The following is a 20,202-nucleotide window of genomic DNA, read 5'->3' on the forward strand; positions in this document are numbered from 1 at the left end:
ATCGCCGATTGAGTGCGGAAAACATCGCCTCCAAAGTTGTCATTTCCGTGGGATCTGTGCACACAATCCTGCATGAAGACCTGCGAATGCATAAAGGTCCTCCAGGTGGGTGCCACGAATGCTGGTGGACGACCACAAGGCTACGAGCATGGAAATTTTCCAGGCGATGTTGACACGTGATGAAGGCATGAATGGGGCTTTCTTTTGATCAAATGTGACAATGGATGAGACACGGATGCTATTTTTCAATCCTGAAACGATGCGCCAGTCAGCTCAATGGAAGCATCAGCGATTTTCCAGTGGTCAAAACAGACTCCTACAGAAGCGTTCGCAGCGGCCATGGAATCATGGCGTCGACGTTGTGAAAAATGTGTACGGATGCAGGGAGATTACGTTGAAAAGTGACAGAAGTTTCAAATTTTTTGTACGATTATTGTGTGAGAAAAAATCGGAGACCTTAGAACTTGAACGCACAACGTATATTGTGACATGTCAAACCGTTGTTGGGCAAAGGGATATGGAACTATGTTACGCAACAGTAAGGATTCCGTGTCGTGCCGAGCCGAAGCGCGTTGGTTGCTACGCAGCGTTGCAGTAAACATATCTCGGCAGCGTTGCCCAGCAACGCCTCTATAAACACGGCGATTATGTGAAGTGAAGTGAGGTGTGTCTTGCGCTGTCCGACTGAGGGTTTATAAAAGTACCTGGAATGCCTAGGAGTCCAGTTGAAATCTAGCTGTTATGAGTTGTTGAGTTGTATTGAGTGAATGTAATCAAGATAGTTGAAGGCTGAAAGTGACTTCAGCAGGAGAAGTAATTGGGATACTGAAGTTGTGAGTTATGTAAGTGTAGATAAAAGTGTGCAATAAATTCACTAGATCCAAGACTGGCTTGAAGTTATTTCTTGCGTCACACAGCCAACACGTGACAATATATTAGAACGGTAAAGTGACCAATAAAGGACGAAATGGAAATCATTTTGAACGAAGCGGTTGTGATTCTGTGCCTGTGACCTTAGATTTATTTTTAGTTTTTCTGTCATTGCTTGGATACTGATTTCCTTTGCCAATAATGCAGTTATTCTGTCGTAGCTTGGATACTGATTTCCTTCGAAAACAATGCTGTTATCCTGTCGTTGCTTGGATATTGATTTTCTTCCACAATGATGCTGTTATTCTGTCATTGTAGGATACTGATTTTATTCGACAATAATGCAGTTATTCTGTCATTGCTTGGATACTGATTTCCCTCGAAAATAATGCAGTTATTCTCCCATAGCTGGGATACTGATTTCTTTCAACAGTAATGCAGTTATTCTGTCGTTGCTTGGATACTGGTTTCCTTCAACAATAATGCAGTTATTTTCTCATANGGCTTTCGTCTGTATTCAGTAAAACAATATTGCTCCTCCCATTCACTGTTAAAACTATAACTTCTTTGTCTTTTAGCCATATCAAGAATAGCTATATAAAATAGTACTGCTCATTTACTCAACAATTTGAAGTACAATAAATTAAAATGCGACTACAGCCTATACACACTACGAGTAAATATACGGATCCTCACGCGCCGAAGCCTGGCAAGCAAATGAAGTAGTGTGGACGAAGATTTACGAGCACAAGTAAAAGACAGACAAGTGTCCCGACAAGCACAAGCACGAGTAATGTGGATGCGCCTTTAGAGCTCCTTGCAATTTTAAACTCTCCAACTGCCTAATAAATAAATTCCATTGGCCAAAATAATTACTCTTGTGAGCCACAAATTTTAAAGGTAACTGATCAAGCTAAGCTAAGCTAAGGAAGAGAACATCATGTGAAATGAGTGGCTTGCAGAAGCTGATGAATTCAAGTGGCATCTATCCACAAAGGGTCTACTAATTCTAATGCAGTCACTCACTTATGAAGCTGAGCCCTCTTTGGGAAGCTGCATACAGTGCAGCTACTCAAGAACTTCCCAGTACTTTATGGAACCTGAAGGTTCATTACCGTGTTCACTAGAACCCTCCACTGGTCCCAATCCATCCATCCCATCCTGTCTCTCATTTTAATTCATTTTAAAGTTGTTCACGTCATCATTCTAATTATACTTGGAGAAGAGTACAAGTTATGCAGTTTTCTCCAACCTCCTGTCACTTCATCCCTCTTCGGTCCAAATATTCTCCTCAGCACACCCTCTTCTCAAACACTATGCAATACACATTAATATCTAAAATCATGGAAAAAATTCAGTTTACAGAGAGGCAGTGCCAGTGTGTCACCTTCCCCACACATTATAGCAACACAGGTTTCCCTTTCCAATGCGCTACAGTCACTGATTAACTTCCATTCCCGTCTGTTTCACAAGATTCCACCCACACTCACTGGCCAGTATTCTTGCAACATATCACCTTTACACATCATGAATATATGGCACATGTTAACACGGCCAGAAGTGAATCTCAATTCCCTGTAGTTCACTGTGACTTTCTGATGCTTAGTCTTAAACCAGAATATGGCTCAGAGTATTGTAAGCCCACAGCAGTAAGAGGGGTTGTCACAATAAAAAAAGGCAATGTCAACCTTAAAAATGTAGCATTACAAAATAAATAATTTTCAGTGTTTCTCAAAGTGCACTGTCCTTACATTCCGAAGTTCTCCACCCATATCATCTGTAAAGAGTGTCCCAACAAAATCATCACTGCAAATGCCAGAAAAATGTAATTCATGTTTCTACTTCTGCTATAGGGAGAGGGAAAAGGGGGTGGGGCAGTACCTACTCATAAAATCCACTGCCCAAACTTCCACATAAAAAAAACTGCGAAACTCACTGCACATTTCTGTACATCCTGACGCTTTAGCTCAATCATGCACTCTACCACAACTTACACAAAAATTATATACTGACTGTATGAGCGTGTAGAAAAAATCAACACAATTGCTGCTTCTTCAGAATTTGTTTCAACTAAGAAATGGCATACATGTGCCACCTTCGATGTCTTTAATTACGCCTGTAAATAAAACCTGAAAACTTCTAGTTCTTCTTCCCTCTCCCTACACACATGCATTATACTACAACCAAGGACACTTACCTTCACAAATGGCTTAATTTTTGAAGCCCTGTGTACTTTTGCATTTCCCATCCTTTTATGGACTTCTGTTGGATATCAGTCATTAGCTGCCAGCAGTACATGCCTATACTGCGTATCAGGCATACCATCATCAAAGTTCCTCATTACAATTGCTTTCTTTCCAGCATATTGGCCACTCAAGACCAACACAACTTTGTTTGCCTTCATAATCTTCCCCATTTTAAATCTGAAATAAATTTCTCTAGTGTGAGAAATACTTAGTAACAAAAACACAGACAGAAATACCGTTTAATCCGAAAAAGGAATATTTGCTGAATTATTTATGATATATATATTACTAAAACCTAACATGCGTAACTGCGGATAGAAGCAAAAACATTTGCACACCTTTAAAATATGGTATTTCACTGCAAAAGCAACTCAGCAACAAGTACATTCATTCATTTATTGTAAAATTCCAACGATCCAATCGAGGCTACAGAGTACGCCTGACGGTTATAGAACCAGTCACAAACAGATAACCTATACAATACAATGTACAATAAATACGTAACATAGCAATTAAGAAACTAGTAAAAAAAATAAACATGCTTTATGGAAATTAAGCATAGGTCAAATGAAATAATAAACCTACTTTATACATGGCAACATCTTAAATTTAATACAAGTACTATACTCAAAACTGGTTTATAAAAAATAAGAGAGAATGCATATTTCTTACTTTTAATAAGTGTTGATATACTTCTCCGACGAATTGCGATTTTACGTCTTTCCACTGCGCACGAATCGTACAATTACAAAAGTTCATGAGCTTCATGAGATCTCTAAACTGTTGTTGCTTGTATGTTGGCAGCAATGTCTTCTTGCGCATTTCATTTTTCGTGTTATCTGCGATACCTCGCACCACAAATAGGTAAAAGAGAAAACACTCGAAGGTTGTGTGCGCGTAAGATTCAACAGCGTTCATAATTATAACGTAGTTATTGCTCCTCAGTGAAGCGATTTCAATCGCAGAGAGGCTGCAGAAAATTACCTATTGCACATACAATCATTACTGCATTATGGTAAGTTAAGAATCATGTACTTATGGAGTAAAGAATACAAACTGCGATTTGTATGCTGAGTCACGTGGTGAGGTTATGCACAATGTCGGATTCAGGTAGGGTTCGGACCTAGCACATAGTTTTTAGAGCCCTCTTCTAAATCTTGTTATACGCACAGGCTAGCGCGGCATTTGAATGTTAATGAATTGGAGATGGAAATGAACTTTAGCTTTGGCTGTTCATAAAAGGCCTTCGGGCCATTTATTTGTGCCTTTATTGATACAACGTTGTTTATGCATAATGGTAATGTAACCTATAACTAACTGTATGGGCCAGAATTCTTGAGAAGCCAGTAGTTGCTCAGCTGCTCAAGAATATTAAATTTTTAATGGAACCCAGAGGTTGCTGACCACGTTAACAAGACACAACGTTTCGGAGACTGGATGCTGTCTTTGTTCTCAGGTAAAACCCACTGAGCTACGCCCAATAGATATAGTCCCTATCTCTGGACCGGGAGGTAGGTGACTAGCTCTATCTATTGGACCTAACTGAGTAGTTTTACCTGAGGATGGAGATAGAATCCAGTCTCTGAAACGTTGTTTTGAAAAATAAACAGGACGGTTTTTAAATGTAGACAAGATGATGGATAATGTCCAAAAACATGATACTTGTAGCAGTCTACCATCGTCACAAACTTTTAGATCAACAAGAGCGCCACAGGTCCCTGTACAGATGATTCCAGTGCGCACGCTTCAATTTTGTTTCTTTAAGGTCCACTGTAATATTACCAACATCATCTAGTCACATCCCTTCAGGATTTCCAACAAGAATTTTCCATGCATTTCACTTTCCCATGCTTGCTACAGACCCCACCCATCTCATCATCTTTGATTTAACGTGATCTGTATAATGCCAGTTTTGTCTTAAAAATAAAAGTGCAGTGCCTATTTTCTGGAAGTGGTGAGTGAATTTTTTTTTTTAACTTAGCTGGCTAGGCAAATATTTTGGTCAGCAGAAAAGGCAGATTAGTATTTTTGGGGGCTTACAGTGGCCATCCCCTCCACATGGCACACAAGGTTAATTTCTTCCTGCTGTACTGCTTGTCCTGTACACTTGGGAGAGCGAAATATTTAATGTGGAAAAACTTACATTAATTAAATGAGATTGTTATCGCTTACTGATTATGTTGGCCGCGCCATAGCTCAAGCGGTTAGTCGCTGGCTTCCCTCTGCGGCGGCCCGGGTTTGATCCAGGGTCTGGTCAAGTGGGATTTGTGGTGGACAAAGTGGCGTTGGGGCAGGTTTTCTCCGAGTACTTTGGTTTCCCCTGCCAATCTTGATTCCACCAAATTCTCCATTATCATAATCACCCTCACCTATCATCTGGCGCTGGTACAATAAGCCAGAAGTGGCCGCAGTACAAGGGACTTAGTCCCACCCCACTAGCAATAAAAAAAATACTGATTATGTTGAAGTTCTTTGGATGTAATTTTCCATTTTTCCTGTGCCGTGAGTGACCATGTCAGATTTCCTAGGACTCTGAAAGTCAGTTCTCAAACACCAAGTGAGAAATTAGTCACCAGAACTACTTTTAGGTTTCTGTTAGTGACTAGACTATCATATTTGTTGATGGCTGTTTCTAAGTACCATATTTGTGATTTACAGACTGAGGAAGTGAACCCAAAAGCATATCCACTGGCTGATGCCAGTCTTACTACCAAGATTTTGAATCTGATTCAACAGGCTTTGAACTACAAGCAGCTACGGAAAGGCGCAAATGAAGGTATGTTGATTTCTGAATGCCTGGAGCTATACCTCAGTTTGCCCATATGTCTTTGTGGCATGATGCTTAAAGCACAAGGAAAACCTATCTTTATATGCCAATTTCAGAAGCTGTGTTAATAAAGCAGCTTAAGCATTACATATGGTGCAACCTGTTCTACCCTGATGATGGAGGCAGGTTTTTCACAAATGTTATAGCTCCTTTACAAGGTTACAAAGTATCACAGCTCAGCCCATATAATTTTAATTGAGACTTGCAGTGAGATGAGAACCGTTGGCAACAGATCACAGTGGAACTACAGTTTAAGGTTTTCCCGCATCTAATGACCAGATCCACTTACTCCAGTGTTAAATTTTCTCCTTTTAAGATTTTCATGACTTGTGTGTTCAAATCTGCTTTCCAAAGAAACCTTAAATGGGGCAGGGGTCCAATGCAACAGCAATATAGTGTCAGTGAACTGCAATAGATCTTTTTGTGAAATTCTGGTAATGACATTTATTTTACAGCTACAAAAACTCTCAACCGCGGTTTGTCAGAGTTCATCGTGATGGCTGCAGATGCAGAACCATTAGAAATCTTGCTCCATTTGCCTCTGCTCTGTGAAGATAAAAATGTACCTTACGTATTTGTACGATCGAAACAAGGTAAGAACGATAACATATGGAGTTCAACTCGATTGTGAATTCAGGGCTGTCATTGTAGTTATCAATAATTAACTTTTGTAATCTGGTAACTCCGGCATTCATACCCATGATTGGAAATTTCATGCATTCTGCAGAAAGGCTGCACCATAGCTCAGGCGGTTAGTCGCTGGCTTCCCACTGTGGTGGCCCGGGTTCGATGGCGGGTCTGGTCAAGTGGGATTTATGGTGGACAAAGTGGTGCTGGGGTGGGTGTTCTCTGAGTACTTCGGTTTCCCCTGCCAATCTCCATCCCACGAAATTCTCCATCATCATAATCACCCGGGGCAGTTATAATAGGCCAATCACTGGCTGATGTGTCGAGTGGACCCAGCTGGACTGCACCCTCTACTAAGCAAGTTAAAAATTTTTTTTTAGAGGCTGCAGAGTGTAGTAAATGCATAGTTTATGTTACAGTATGTCATGTAGTGACACCTAGTGGTAAAATAAGAGAGCATCAGTATCAGTAATAGTGGAGTGGATATCAAAAGCTTGGAAACAAGCTCCAGTCAATATTATTCCTAAATCATTTTTGGAAGTGCTGTTTGTCTAATGCAGATGGAATGCAAGATGACATTTGGGATGACAGTGAACAAAGTGGCAAGGGTGCATCATCCGACTGAAGGATCACTGGATGACCTTTCTGATTAAATAAAAATGATATAAATGAATGTCCATGCAGTGAAAATTATGGATTTCCATTTCATTCTGGTATATTTTCCATTGCTTTTCTGTGTTCTAAATAAACCCACTGAAATAAATACACCTTTTCTTAAACCCTCATTTAAAAATTGGATGCATCTTAAATCCGAAGTTATATGGTATTTAAGTAGAGGGAAAACTTTAACTTCAAAGAAAATAGAATGTTCTCAGAATATCACCATTGATGAAAGTGTTCTTGTTTACACAGCTTTAGGTCGAGCTTGCGGAGTGTCTCGGCAGGTTGTGGCATGTTCGGTGACTGTAAATGAGGGTTCACAGCTCAAGCCACAGATCCAGTCAATTCAGCAGGAAATTGAACAGCTCCTGGTGTGAGTGGAGAAGTGTGTTGTAGAGTTCATCCTACGTCTTGAACTTTCTGTTATGAAACATTGTACATGACTCAGCACATTGTGTGAATATGACCTTCATTCCATATGTTTTCTAAAAGTCAATGATACAATCTGTTCAGTTTTTCAGAACATTTTCTAAATAAAAATAAAAATAGACGATTATTCATAAATTTTGTGGTGTGTGAAATGTTTGTTAAGTCTAAATGTTTGACGTTATAATAAACATTATTTTTATTCTGGGCACTGTTCATCATCTTGTGTTTTCTTGACACTTGTCATTTCAGAAACTGAATGGTTTTCATCATCAGGGTTAAGGACAGGAAGGTTCTTACTTAGTTGGGCGTATTAAGAAGCTAGTCTATTGGATGATGGAAACAGAGTTTCTGAATATACTGTGTTTTATAAAGGTAGCACATGGTTGGTTGAGGCATTATGCTACAAGCCAGAAGGTTGCGGGTTCGAGTCCCGATGAGGTGGATTTTTTTCACTTCATCTAATCCTTCCAGCTGCACTATGGCCCTGGGGTTGACTCAACATCTAACAGAAATGTGTACCAGGAATCTTCTGGGGGTAAAGGGTGGCCAGCGTGTAAGGCTGACAACCTTACCACCATCCGTGAGCTGAGTGTCCCGAGAAAATGTGGGAGCCTCGACATCTCACAACCTTATGGGCCTTCATGACCTGTTACAGGGATACCTTTACTATGTTTTATAAAACTCATGGTGATGATTGATGCCCAAAATAATCATGTTTATTGAAATCTGTGTGTTTTGGTACAGTCACCCAATCAAGGTGTCTTCAGGAGTAATGTCTTAATTTTGTTTGGGAGGTGCCAGGGCAGAAGGGTTGTTCAGGATTTCCATTACTTCACTCAGTTCTAGATAGATACTGTCATGGTACCTTGAAGTAGGCCAGTCACTTCGTCACCTTCCATTCTCCCACTGCAGCTCAGTCAAGTCATAGTTACTTTATGTTTGGTAGTTTTATTCATCTAAACAATATTTAGAAATTAAGTTCGTACCTCACAGGAAACACATTATGTCTCCTTTAGAAAGATCAATCAGTAAATGCTGGTTGAGAAATAGACACTGTTTACTGTGATAATCATGTGAATCACTAAATACACCACGTGGATTAAATGCAACATTTTTAACTCAATTAAAATCCACTATTTTTATCATCATATTGTCTTGTTTCGTGCCACATCAGTAACCTCTGCACCTGATACAGTATCATGTAAGTATGAACTCACCTCGATGCAACACCACTGGCTGTGAATATAACAGTTGAGTTATCACAGATCAGTTTGGAATGAACAGAGTGGCTATCTGTAACACAGAAAAACGACTTAGTAAGCAGGGCTTACTTCCATTACTGGTATTATTCTGTCTTAACTAATCACTCACCATTAATGAAGTCACAGAGATTTTAGGTTCTCATAGCCATGGATATTCTGTCTCTAAAGTATCTTTGACACCATGTAATCATTCAATAGTGACTGACCCATTACAACATTTTAAGGATAGCGTAGTTGGTATACCTACTGGCTACAGGCTGGACGACTGAGGGGTTGGAGTTCGAGTCCTGGTAGGTTCAAGAATTTTCACCATGTCCAGACCAGTTCAGGGGCCCACCTGGGGTAAAGTAGCCCGGGCATGAAGCTAACCATTGACCTAAAACTAGTTCTGAGGTCAAGAAAATGTGGATCTAAACATCTACTCCCCCATACACCTTAATGGCATAGTGCTTAATTAGTTAAGCACAGGGACAACTTTACCTTCTTACTTTCAGGGTACTATATTCTGTTTTCAACATAAAATGGGAACCAAAATTGTCATACCAGAGATGTCAAACTCATGACATTGCCCATAAGGTTGCTTACTCGATGTATGACCCTCTGAAAGAATTTATAGACAAAGTTTACAAGGATTACTGTATTCTGGTAAACGCTGAAGATGGAGGCAATACGTTCCTCTAAAATGTTGCAGAACTTGTACCAGATTACATGCTGTCATTCCAGAAGACTGTGATCTTCAATCATGTGACTGTTTCTTAAGGATGAACTAAATTAAAACTTAGGGCCACACCATAGCTCAAGCGGTTAGTCGCTGGCTTCCCACCGCGGCGGCCTGGGTCTGGTCGAGTGGGATTTGTGGTGGACAAAGTGGCAGGTTTTCTCCGAGTACTTCGGTTTCCCCTGCCAATCTTCATTCCCACCCTCACCTATCATCTGGGGCTGGTACAATAGGCCAGAAGTGGCCGCAGCACAAGGGACTTAGTTCCACCCCACTAGCATTAAAAAAAATTAAACATCCATCAGTCACTATATTAAAAGTTCGTAGAGGTTAAATTTCTGCTTCTGTTTAGATCAGCATCATACCATGAAGACATGGGCATGCGGTAGCGTAGTTGGTTGAGGCACTACGCTACAAGCAGGAAGGTCACGGGATCAAATCCTGATGAGGTGGATTTTTTTCCAATTTACCTAATCCTTCCTACTGCATTATGGCCCTGGGGTCGACTCAGTCTCTAACAGAAATGGGTACCAGGAATCTTCCTAGGGGTAAAGGGTGGTCACTGCATAAGGCTGACGACCTCACCGCCATCTGTGAGCCGACTGCCTAGAAAATGTGGGAGCCTTGACATCTCACAACTCTACGGGCCTCCACGGCCTGTTACAGGGACAGCTTTACCTTTACCATGAAGACATATGGAGATACAGGAATATGGCTGCATACATTCTTAAACTGGGCACCAAACAGAGATGAGTGGTGAGCTTCATGCCCTGGTCACTGAATCAGAGGCTCGCTGACCCCACTGCCAGTCTGAATGCTATGGGGAACAGAAGAACCTTGGCTCCTGCTTTGAATCAAGCTCATACTCTCCAGCTGTCCTGGTCACCTCACTGACAAGCACACCAGCTCTCACCAAAATGAGTAACATGAGAGTTACACTTTTGACACTACATAAAAGGACATTCTTAGTTAACACATAAACGCAGTTGCTACTTACATATTAACCTGGTACTGTTTTAATGTACCGTGAAGAGAGGTAAAGCACTGAACGTCCAATTTTCGTGCCAACGTAACTTCTGAAAATTCTCCAGTTCCTTTCTGAATCTTGTCTCTCTCTCCTGCTGTGATTTACTGTGTGGGAACCCTCGGAACCAAGCCTGAAGCTGATCAGAAAGTTGAGTAGCACTGTCAAATGTCCAGCCATTTATGTCGTGTTTTACCAGCTCATTCAGGCTATAAGAATAGAAAAAGTTCTAAGCTTGTGACATCTTCTAAACCAGATGGAAATTGTCTGACACATACTTGGCTGCCAACATTGTATAAATAACCTGCAACTCTTCTTGTCATTAGGTTTCCACAGCCTGTAGCTAACGCGTAAGTTTGGCTCTCATGGTCTAGCAGCAATCTGTGCACAAGTTGTTCCAACATTTCTGCACACAATGCAACTGTCATCTTCAGGATGAATAAGGATGTTGCCTGATGGAAGTAAGAGTGGGGGGTGGAGAGTATGGTGGTATGAAATGGAAAGGGACCTTGTGGTTAAAACGAAAGTCTGGAGAAACGAAATGAAATCATATTCAGTTTGTGTCTTCGATATGCATGACATGGATATGCCCTGAAAGCTGAAATTTCACAATTCATAACTTACTAAACTAGCTGCATGCATCTAAGCCCTTCTTGAGAAGCTGCCAACTGTTCAGAAACTCAAGAACTTCCCAGCATTTTATGAAATCCGAAGGTTCATCACCGTGTTCACAAGAGCCCTCCACTGGTCCCTATCCTCAGCCAGATCAATCCAGTCCATACCACCCCATCCTATCTCTCTAAGATCCATTTTAATATTGTTCACCCACCTACATCTTGGTCTTCCTAGTGGCCTCTTTCCTTCTGGCTTTCCCACCAATATCCTATATGCATTCCTCTTCTCTCCCATTCGTGCTACATGCTCCGCTCATCTCATCCTCCTTGACTTGATCATTCTAATTATACTTGGAGATCAGGACAAGTTATGAACCTCCTTATTATGCAGTTTTCGCCAAGCTCCAGTCACTTCATCTCTCTTTGGTCCAAATATTCCCCTCAACACCCTCAGTCTATGTTCCTCCCTTAATGTCAGAGATCAAGTTTCATACCCATACAGAACCACAGGCAAAATTAGAGTTTTGTATATTTTTATGTTTTTAGATAGCAGACAAGAAGACAGAAGGTTCTGGACTGAATGGTAGCAAGCATTACCAATTCAATCTGCTCTTACTTTTCTCTTGAATCAAGTTTTGATCTGTTACTGTCATTCCTAAATGTTTGAACTGTGCCACATTTTCAAAAGATCTGTTAGGTACCTTACAAATTTTGTTTGCACTGTATAACTCTTTTATGTTTGCACCCACCCCTGGGGTCAACTCAGCCTCTAACAAAAATGAGTACCAGGAATATTCCTGAGGATAAAGGGCGGCCAGTGCGTAAGGCTGACAAACCTCACTGCCATCTGTGAGGCGACTGTCTAGAAAATGTGGGAGCCTCAACATCTCACAACCCTATGGGCCTCCAGGGCTTGTTACAGGGAAACCTTTACTTTACTTTTACTTTACATCCACAATCACATACATCAAGGATTTCAGGCTAACAGTGCTCAGTCTAGTAATTCATAACAGTCAGTCCATTATCAGAGTTCCTGTCATCACTTTACCTTGAAGTCACATCACAGAGGTTTGGACCTGGATGCAGGGGCAGATCCTGTTGAACATGGTAATGAACATACTTGTTCCAAGGGACTTTAATGAAGCAGGATATGGACTGGATTCATCTGGCTCAGGATAGGGTCCAGAGGCAGGTTCTCATGGCAGTGATTATGATGATTAGTGTCTATTTTATTTTTCTTCTTCCTGTATGTCCTCTCTTACCCTACCTCCTACAATTTCCTTGTCCCCCTGAATATGCCCTCCATATGCCCATCACTTTTCAGAGCCACCTACAGCTTTGGTCCTACTCTCAGCTCAACTTACTTTCCAACACTGAAGATGGAGGCAGCAGATTCCTCCAAAGCATTAGTAATGAGCTATTAGACTATGTGGCATCACAACATAGAAGACAGTAATGAAGCATCAGGTCTCATGAAAGGCGAGGAATTTCTTGAGCAGTTGAGTGGATTCTTAACCTCTCAGAAAGGGCCCTGCTCTATGTTTTGCAAATTGCAGAATAACTTACCACCTGAAATTGTATGCACACACTGGCAGACCACAGCCAAACATATCCACTACTTTCATTGGGAGGTCGAGCCCACTGGATGACGTGTGAAGACATATTCCTAGATTTGCACTTGCTGAAACAAGTAAAACAGTTTCCATCCACCTACATGCTTCATCACAGGTGGGACAGCTCAGTTCGTATAGCAATGGGGTGTGGAGTGGACGATCAAGTTGACTGGGGTTCCATTCCCAACAAGGGTGCAAGATATTTTTCATTTCTGCACAGCATCCAGACCAGCTTTCGGACCGACTGAACCTCCTATCCAGTGGGTACTAGGAGGGTGCTTGCCCTGCTGTTAAAGAATATGAAAACCTGACTACTCATCTCCATCTGATGCTGAGGTTAAGAATGTGTGGAGCTATACCTCTGCTCTCCAAATGTCTTCATGATGTGCCATCCTAGAAAATAGTGCTGTTCTAGGATCAGATTGGTTTCGACTGGATTCATTTGGTTCATGTGAACAAGGTCATGAACATTTACATAAAATGCTCAAAAAAAATCTTGACTAGCGGAGCAACTATTAGCTTTTGAAGATCTCTGCTCCATGGAGTTAGTTATAACATGTACATGGATAGATGATCTCTCCATTCTGCTTTCATTACAGAGCATGCATAACACTCACATATAACCTCATGGAGCATACCTGACAGGTCTGGGTAATCTTGGGCAGCACACCTAACATTCGTGGATAATCTCTGAAATCATATTGTGACACAAGAGCTCAAAGCTGGAATAGAACCTGAAGAGATGGCTGTTGCTAGGCAATGGCTCTGTAAACACGTTTCCACAGAAACCAGGTCACGTGACTGCCAACAATAGATGAACTGTTGGGGGTGGTGTTCTCTGTTGGGTCAGTGCAAATGGTAAATAAATAAAGGCATAATATATTGTACAATCTGCCCGTGTGGAGGCGGGGTCGAATACCTCCACCGTGACCCTGCGAGTCGTAGGAGGCGACGAAAAGGGAAGTCTCAAATCTGAGACAGTAAAATATGGTCACGAGTCCCAAGGGACTCGGACTTGAGAAAGACCGCGCTGGTAAGGGCCAGCAGCGTATGCAAAAGGCAGACCCGTCCTCTCGTCAGAGAGGGCGCCCCACAAAAAGAAGACCGTATTTGTCAAACAGTAATAATTAATATCTGGTCATGAGCCCTAGATGGGGCTCGACACCAAGACTTACTGACTGACTGACTGACCGTCAGTCGCAATATGACTTTGACTTTGATTGTACAATCCTGCACTGACAGTCGTCTTTTGTACATCTTGAATAAGAATTGTTCATTGTATTAATGAGACAAAGTCTGCATGGTGCCCATAAAGTACAGATGCCCTTACATGGATGCTGCATGAGTGTGGGTACACTCATAATAAATTATGGTGCAACAAATGTGGCACATACTCTTAAAGACAAACCCCTCCTCTCGTTGAAGAGGAGATTCCATTTCCAAACACATAAATAGACTTGGAACAAGCAAAATGCTGGCGAGGGCCAGCAGCAATTTACTGGACTTTCAGGAGATGAAAAGGCGAAGTTACTGTCTTGGGTTAGGATGGAAGCTGAGGAATTAATGTCATAGGGAGCCGTTGCCAGACAAATGCCTAGTCCAGAAACAGAAGCCCTATGTGTGCTGCAGCACAGTGAATTGTTAAGTGTGCAAATCAAGGAAACTGTTATTATTACATGTAGTTACAGTCTGTAAAGAGTCCAAAAATACAATTACCAATCCAAACCCCATCTCTAAGTTACTAAATCTCGAGAACCCGATCTAACAGATGTAATTAACCTTACAGAACATAACAAGCATGGATAAATTTATGGAGCACACCCAACAGGCATCATACCTAGCAGACGTGGGTAATCTTCTGGTTCCAGCCATGGTGTTACAACTTGTACATTTTTCCAGGTTCTTTCTTTAATAAGATGACAGTAATGCTCTTTGAGTGGTCCCTTCCCTGTGATAACACAGACCAGGCTCGGCAGTTCACAGTGTTCATCACAACATGACTCCTCATAATCTTCAAAACAGAAAATGAAAATCATACAATTTAATTTGGTTTGTTTCATTCTGGTCTGTCACACTATTAAGTTTACAATTAAGTTTATTTCAGTCCAGTGTGACATATAATAACAAAAACAAATAAAAGAAACTAATAACCAACAAAACATGTTTGACCTTATAATACAACACCTGAACACACCCACATCAACATCACAAACACAAGAAATATAAACTACATGACACAGCACTCTTCAAAACAGTACAAGCAACTCAGCACGCATATAAACTACACCAGTAAAAACAAGGTAAGACTTATCTAAAAACTTTATTACATTATGCACCTAATACATCTTTAAATACCTATATAACATAATCTAAAATTTATAATATATTTACAGAACACATCACCAAGAGAGACAGACGACAATATCCACTACCAAGGAGGATAAAACACGATCCATATCGGTTCACGAACAAAGTTCTTAACTTAAAAATAAGTTTTTACACACATCAGAACATAATTTTAACGTAAGGGAAGGCTGCTGTGGTGAAACAAACTGATTTTATATACAGTGCAGTGGAAAATTTTTAAACTCTACTTTATGGAAGTGACTGCATATACATCCCTTCTAAGTAATATACTTCAAGAATGTTTCTTATTATAAAAGTTTATGTCAAACATCTATTTCGATAATGGAAAATTAACAACTACATATAGTGAGCATCATAAATGTTTTAAGTGTATAGTCTTATAAAAACAATTACGTATTGGTGGGTTCCTGATCGTAGTGGTATACCTCCGATGATGATTCATTAAGAATCGAAACATGTTAGGTAACTAAGTGCTGAAGTGGCGAAGGCATTATATGTTGCATTGGATTGAAATAAACTTAATTGCATACAATTTGAGGTTTTCACAGTAATGAATATTCATACTGTGGTTTTCTGAGTCATGACACCATATTGTGGTGTCCTAGCAGATAACAACACTGTGTCATAAGTCCCCAAGACCACAATATGAAAATACAGGTGTTAACAAGATATTTATTAAGTAACATTTTTTTATATACAGGATGTCTCTGTAATTAAGTTGCATTTATGAACAATCATACCTATGAACTGAGCACAGCTATAAACATGAAATACAGTGCATTATACTACTAGAAGAGATTATTTTTCTCCTAGCATATTTTTTAGTTTTAGTAGTATTCTGTGTGGTGTCCTTGTACAATGTTGACAATAAAATGCTATCCTTGTAACAGGCCGTGGAGGCCCACAGGGCTGTGAGATGTTGAGGCTCCCACATTTTCTAGACAATCAGCTCACAGTTAGTGGTAAGGTTGTCAGCCTTATGTGCCAGCTGGCCTTTTCCTCCGGGAAGATTTCTGGTATTCATTTCTGTTAGAGGCTGAGTCGACCTCAGGTCCATAGTGCAGCTGGAAGGATTAGGTCAACTGAAAAATCGTGAATCGAACTCCCAACCTTCTGGCTTGTAGCATAGTGCCTCAACAAACTATGCTACCATGTACCCCATAATGCAGACAATATCCAATGAAATAAATACAGAATTATTCTTCGCTCTGAAGATGGAGACAGCAGGTTTCTCTGAATGTTGCTGCCTACAAGACTACAAGGTGTCACATCTCAGAGAACAGTAATCTGTTCACTTCCATGAGAACTTGAAGTCTGACAAAGAGGATTCTCATCAAGATGTCACATGAACAAGCAATGGTGAGATGAGACAAAGTCAGGGAAGACATACAAAAGGAGCAAGGGAAGAGTGGACAAAGAAAAGGGGAAGTATCTACAGGAGAAGAGGAAAGATTGGAGAAGAATTTGGCATATGAAGAGCCATGCGTGTGAAACTGTCAGTGGATGTTGGTTTAGTTTTCTTTCTTTTAGTTTCTTGGGGTGGGGTGAGATTAAGTCCACTTGTTACATCAGCCACTATTTGGCCTACTGTACCAGCCCCAGATGATACATGATGAGTGTGGAGCAGTCAGTGGAATAAGAATTGGCAGAGGAAACCGAAGTACTTTGAGTAGACCTGCCCCAGTGCCACTTTGTCCACCACAAATCCCATATGGCCTGACCTTGGCCACTGTAGTGGGAAGCAGGCAGCTAACCTCTGAGCTATGGCAGCCTTGGATGATGATTTAAGTATATTATAGCTGTGAGACTACTCTCTTCTGGGATGTGATGTTGTGTAGTTTGGTAGATAATTAGCAACATTCTAGAGGAACCTGCTGCCTCCATCTTCAGGGTAGAGGACAGATGTAGTAGGTTCCTTCAAACTATTAATAACTTTCTACCAGACTACACGACATCATATCTCAGTAGATAGATGATAATAGTCGTCTTGCTGTGAAACTTAAAAATACTAGAGATTACTCAGTTTTTGGACTTTGTCTGTTGTCTCATATTCAGAATATGAGATGATGGACAAAGTCTAGAAGCTCGGTAATCCCAAGTGTACTGCACTATCACCAGAAACCTTCAGAACTGGCTTAAGAATATTTATTACCTTGCAAAGCAGACAAAAGTATAGAGAAATCTTCATCCTCAGTCCAACTTGTGCTGGAAACAATCAGACCTGGACGATCATCTCTCCAAACCGCTCTACCATCTGGCAGTAGTCTTGTGAATGCGGTCGTGGAAGAACAGTCACTGGTCCCGAACGAAGGGAACTGATTTTCAAGGGACACAAACAACTGATGGCTCTCGGATACAGAGATGGGCCGAAACACTTCAGGAGGTCGATCATACAGTGTGACAGCCCTAGAACAGAAAACATCCAATACTTACAAACAGACATCTGTAAATTTACATCACGTGTTCTTTGTTACATTAAAACACGGATATATAGATAGTCCCATCAGAGAAATGTTTGTTGTAATGTTCGTTCATTTCCTGTTAGGTCATTCCATGGAAATAAAATGCAAAATTGATCTCAGTGACAATATTACCATATGACAGCAGCAATAAATAGCAGTGTTTCAGTTGGTACGACAATACTGACAGTATTGCTAAATAAACAACAAATAAATTGTTGGTTATTTAAAAATACTGCCTGTATATAGACTACATAATGTCAGACTGCAGGAAGATCAATAGAAAATAAATTTGAAAGTATTTGAAAGGAAACAGCTGTGACACCTAATCAGAAAGACCAACCCATCCTGTTTTCAAAAAGAGGCTCAATTTCCAAGCATATATATGGTTTTGGAAAGAAAAAAAAAATCTGAAATTTGGTCATGAGTCCTGATAGGGCTCAAAACCAAAAACAACAGTGCTGGTGAGGGCCGGCAGCCATTTACTGCTATGCTATGCTCAGGCTTCAAAGGTGATTATTATGCCCATCATTTGTACACCGTACTTCCGTCCACAATGCAATAAATTTATTACTTCCCTCCCCTCCTCACTACATGTTTCGGCTGTCTGCGGCCATCATCAGGTGTCTATTTGCTAGAACTGTTTCACTGTGTAGTATGTGCAACTCCACATATCACGTGTGAATGTGACATCTCACACTTAAAATAAATGTACGTTATTAAAAATCACTACAAATTGTTAAACATCAAATAAAGCCTAATTAAAATTTCAATATTTCTGCTTGGGGGCTGTTGTCCTTTTATACAATTATCATTGTGATGGATTCATTTTGCAACAGCATGTGTTGTGTATATGTAGTTCCCAATTGTGTTGGTGCAGTGATCATGTATGCCCCTTTAACTGTGTTCTTTGCCCTGCCTGATAGTAGCGTTTGTTTTTGCTTTGTGTACATAGACACTATTATTATACATACAAAACAAACACTATAAAAAACAACTCACGAGATTTTCCATATCTTTTCCAAATCTTCCTTCATTGCTTTGGTAACACAAAGATTGGCAGTTGCTCTTCTGCCAAAGTAACTCTCAAACCACACTGATATGCTGACAAGCTTATGTTGCTGACCTAGTGTGAGAGCCAAGATGGAGTGACCATAGTTGTGCCAATCTATGACATAGTTTGCAAACATGATAACACTGTAAAACCAACACACAGCCAATGCAGGAATAGCTGGAGGATTCTGCACAATAACATGATTGGAACGTCTTTTGAAAAGTAAAGCTAGGAGCAATGATACACTCTGCCATATCACTTTCAGGCCATATGCTACCAATCGTGGGCAATCTGCAAAGGAAAATGATAAATATCAGATTTTTCTACAACAGATGTGAATCTATGATCCAGCAGTACAACGCATGCAGTAACAGGAGCAAAAGACAACACAGAACACGATACACAAATATATGTAGGAAGAATGCTCACATAAAAGAGGATTGGCATAATTCGCGTTTTTGAGTGCGACGTAGGCAGAATCCTGAAAAGTTTTATTATTTAGAATTCATCGTCCTATATGACGAATACAGATTTTGGTAATTTTAGAATGAAGACATTATGGCATGCAGTACAATAGTTTAACGTGCATAAAGACACCTGAAGATGGTACATTAGCGCTGAAACATGTAGTGTGGAAGTGAAGAATAAGGTGAAAAAGTGTATACACTGTAAGACGGTCAGCATAAACCATGGATATGAATCAGTGTAACAGGACGCTAAAATATAACATTGTTAACAGAATATAAATACGTGTAAACAATAAAACACTAACATTTTTGGAAGTCAGGGCATGAGGGTAAAGTGCGAATATTCACTTTTGGGTGTTCTGACAGTTCTTTTATCGGCTGAGAACCTCCGTATCCTATAACGTCAACTTCATAACCTTCTTTAGCAAACGACAATGAATGATATTGCATACGTGGACTTCTCCCAAAATCTCCGAGAACTACAACACAAACGCATTTATTTGTCATGTCTCCCCTTTAAACTGAACTAACGACAAGAGTAAACAAAATATTCACCACTATGTTATCAACATAACCACACTTTGCTGACGTTTACATGTTTGGCATGCGAACTCTGGACTTGCTTAGATGAACATAGTAGCAGTAGTTCGCTCACAGATGGCACAAATGCAGTGACCCGAGAGAGCAATCAGCAGTAATGCCGTCTTTTGGCATGTGGCGCCGTGAAAACCTTAAAACCTCAAATCTGACACACTCAGCAATAATGTTTTCCATTTCTGTACTCAGTAATGAACAAAATAAAGATTTTAAAATCAGGAAACTGACCAGCGCAGACATAAATATGAACAGGGGTGGTTTCTTCCTCAGGTAACTGTATATTATTATCATTATTACGATCATCGGTCTTGTTGTTGTTGTTGTTGTTGTTATTGTTATTATTATTATTATTATTATTATTATTATTA

At 40.3% G+C, this 20,202-nt stretch overlaps 3 protein-coding genes and 1 long non-coding RNA gene across 5 annotated transcripts in view; 2 read left to right on the forward strand and 2 right to left on the reverse strand.

The window, feature by feature from the left end:
- Positions 1–2,121: 2,121 nt before the first annotated feature.
- LOC117282189 lies at positions 2,122–3,894 on the reverse strand. Its single transcript, XR_004512838.1, has 3 exons — positions 3,789–3,894; positions 3,068–3,293; positions 2,122–2,647 (listed from the first exon to the last, which is right to left on the reverse strand). It is a non-coding gene; the product is annotated as an uncharacterized LOC117282189 (long non-coding RNA).
- A 90-nt stretch (positions 3,895–3,984) lies between these two features.
- Positions 3,985–7,865, forward strand: LOC111862784 (NHP2-like protein 1 homolog). The gene is made up of 4 exons (XM_023848452.2): positions 3,985–4,131; positions 5,775–5,892; positions 6,399–6,536; positions 7,483–7,865. Exons 1-4 carry the CDS (start codon positions 4,129–4,131, stop codon positions 7,605–7,607), a joined length of 384 nt encoding a protein of 127 aa, XP_023704220.1. The 5' UTR covers positions 3,985–4,128; the 3' UTR covers positions 7,608–7,865.
- A 722-nt stretch (positions 7,866–8,587) lies between these two features.
- LOC111862782 (chitobiosyldiphosphodolichol beta-mannosyltransferase) lies at positions 8,588–19,882 on the reverse strand. Of its 2 annotated transcripts, none has more exons than XM_023848450.2 (7): positions 19,543–19,882; positions 18,719–19,061; positions 17,410–17,663; positions 14,728–14,901; positions 12,844–12,958; positions 10,637–10,802; positions 8,588–8,952 (listed from the first exon to the last, which is right to left on the reverse strand). In XM_023848450.2, the coding sequence occupies exons 1-6, from the start codon at positions 19,742–19,744 to the stop codon at positions 10,640–10,642; spliced, it is 1,251 nt and encodes a 416-aa protein (XP_023704218.1). In that variant the 5' UTR covers positions 19,745–19,882; the 3' UTR covers positions 8,588–8,952; positions 10,637–10,639. The 2 variants fall into 2 exon arrangements, with proteins under 2 accessions (XP_023704218.1, XP_023704217.1); XM_023848449.2 differs by having other exon boundaries at positions 10,637–10,872; positions 19,543–19,879.
- A 135-nt stretch (positions 19,883–20,017) lies between these two features.
- Positions 20,018–20,202, forward strand: part of LOC111862779 (spore wall protein 2) — a 21,863-nt gene continuing 21,678 nt past the window's right edge. Inside the window, exon 1 of the mRNA XM_023848443.2 lies at positions 20,018–20,104. The gene's annotated coding sequence lies outside the window, so the exon portion shown is untranslated. The remainder of the gene's footprint in view (positions 20,105–20,202) is intronic.

This window comes from Cryptotermes secundus, unplaced genomic scaffold (assembly GCF_002891405.2).
Source record: "Cryptotermes secundus unplaced genomic scaffold, Csec_1.0 scaffold409, whole genome shotgun sequence".
NCBI classification, from domain to species: domain Eukaryota; kingdom Metazoa; phylum Arthropoda; class Insecta; order Blattodea; family Kalotermitidae; genus Cryptotermes; species Cryptotermes secundus.

What these genes read in the sequence shown, in the direction of transcription:
- LOC111862782 (XM_023848449.2), bottom strand. Translation starts at nt 19,744, where the DNA reads ATGACAAATAAATGCGTTTGTGTTGTAGTTCTCGGAGATTTTGGGAGA. An exon ending in ATGCCCTGACTTCCAAAAAT is followed by an intron (nt 19,062 to 19,542) that starts GTTAGTGTTTTA and finishes TTTCCTTTGCAG; the next exon opens with ATTGCCCACGATTGGTAGCA. An exon ending in ACTTTTGTCTGCTTTGCAAG is followed by an intron (nt 14,902 to 17,409) that starts GTAATAAATATT and finishes TCTGTTTTGAAG; the next exon opens with ATTATGAGGAGTCATGTTGT.
- LOC111862784 (XM_023848452.2), top strand. An exon ending in ACGGAAAGGCGCAAATGAAG is followed by an intron (nt 5,893 to 6,398) that starts GTATGTTGATTT and finishes TTTATTTTACAG; the next exon opens with CTACAAAAACTCTCAACCGC. An exon ending in ATTTGTACGATCGAAACAAG is followed by an intron (nt 6,537 to 7,482) that starts GTAAGAACGATA and finishes TTGTTTACACAG; the next exon opens with CTTTAGGTCGAGCTTGCGGA.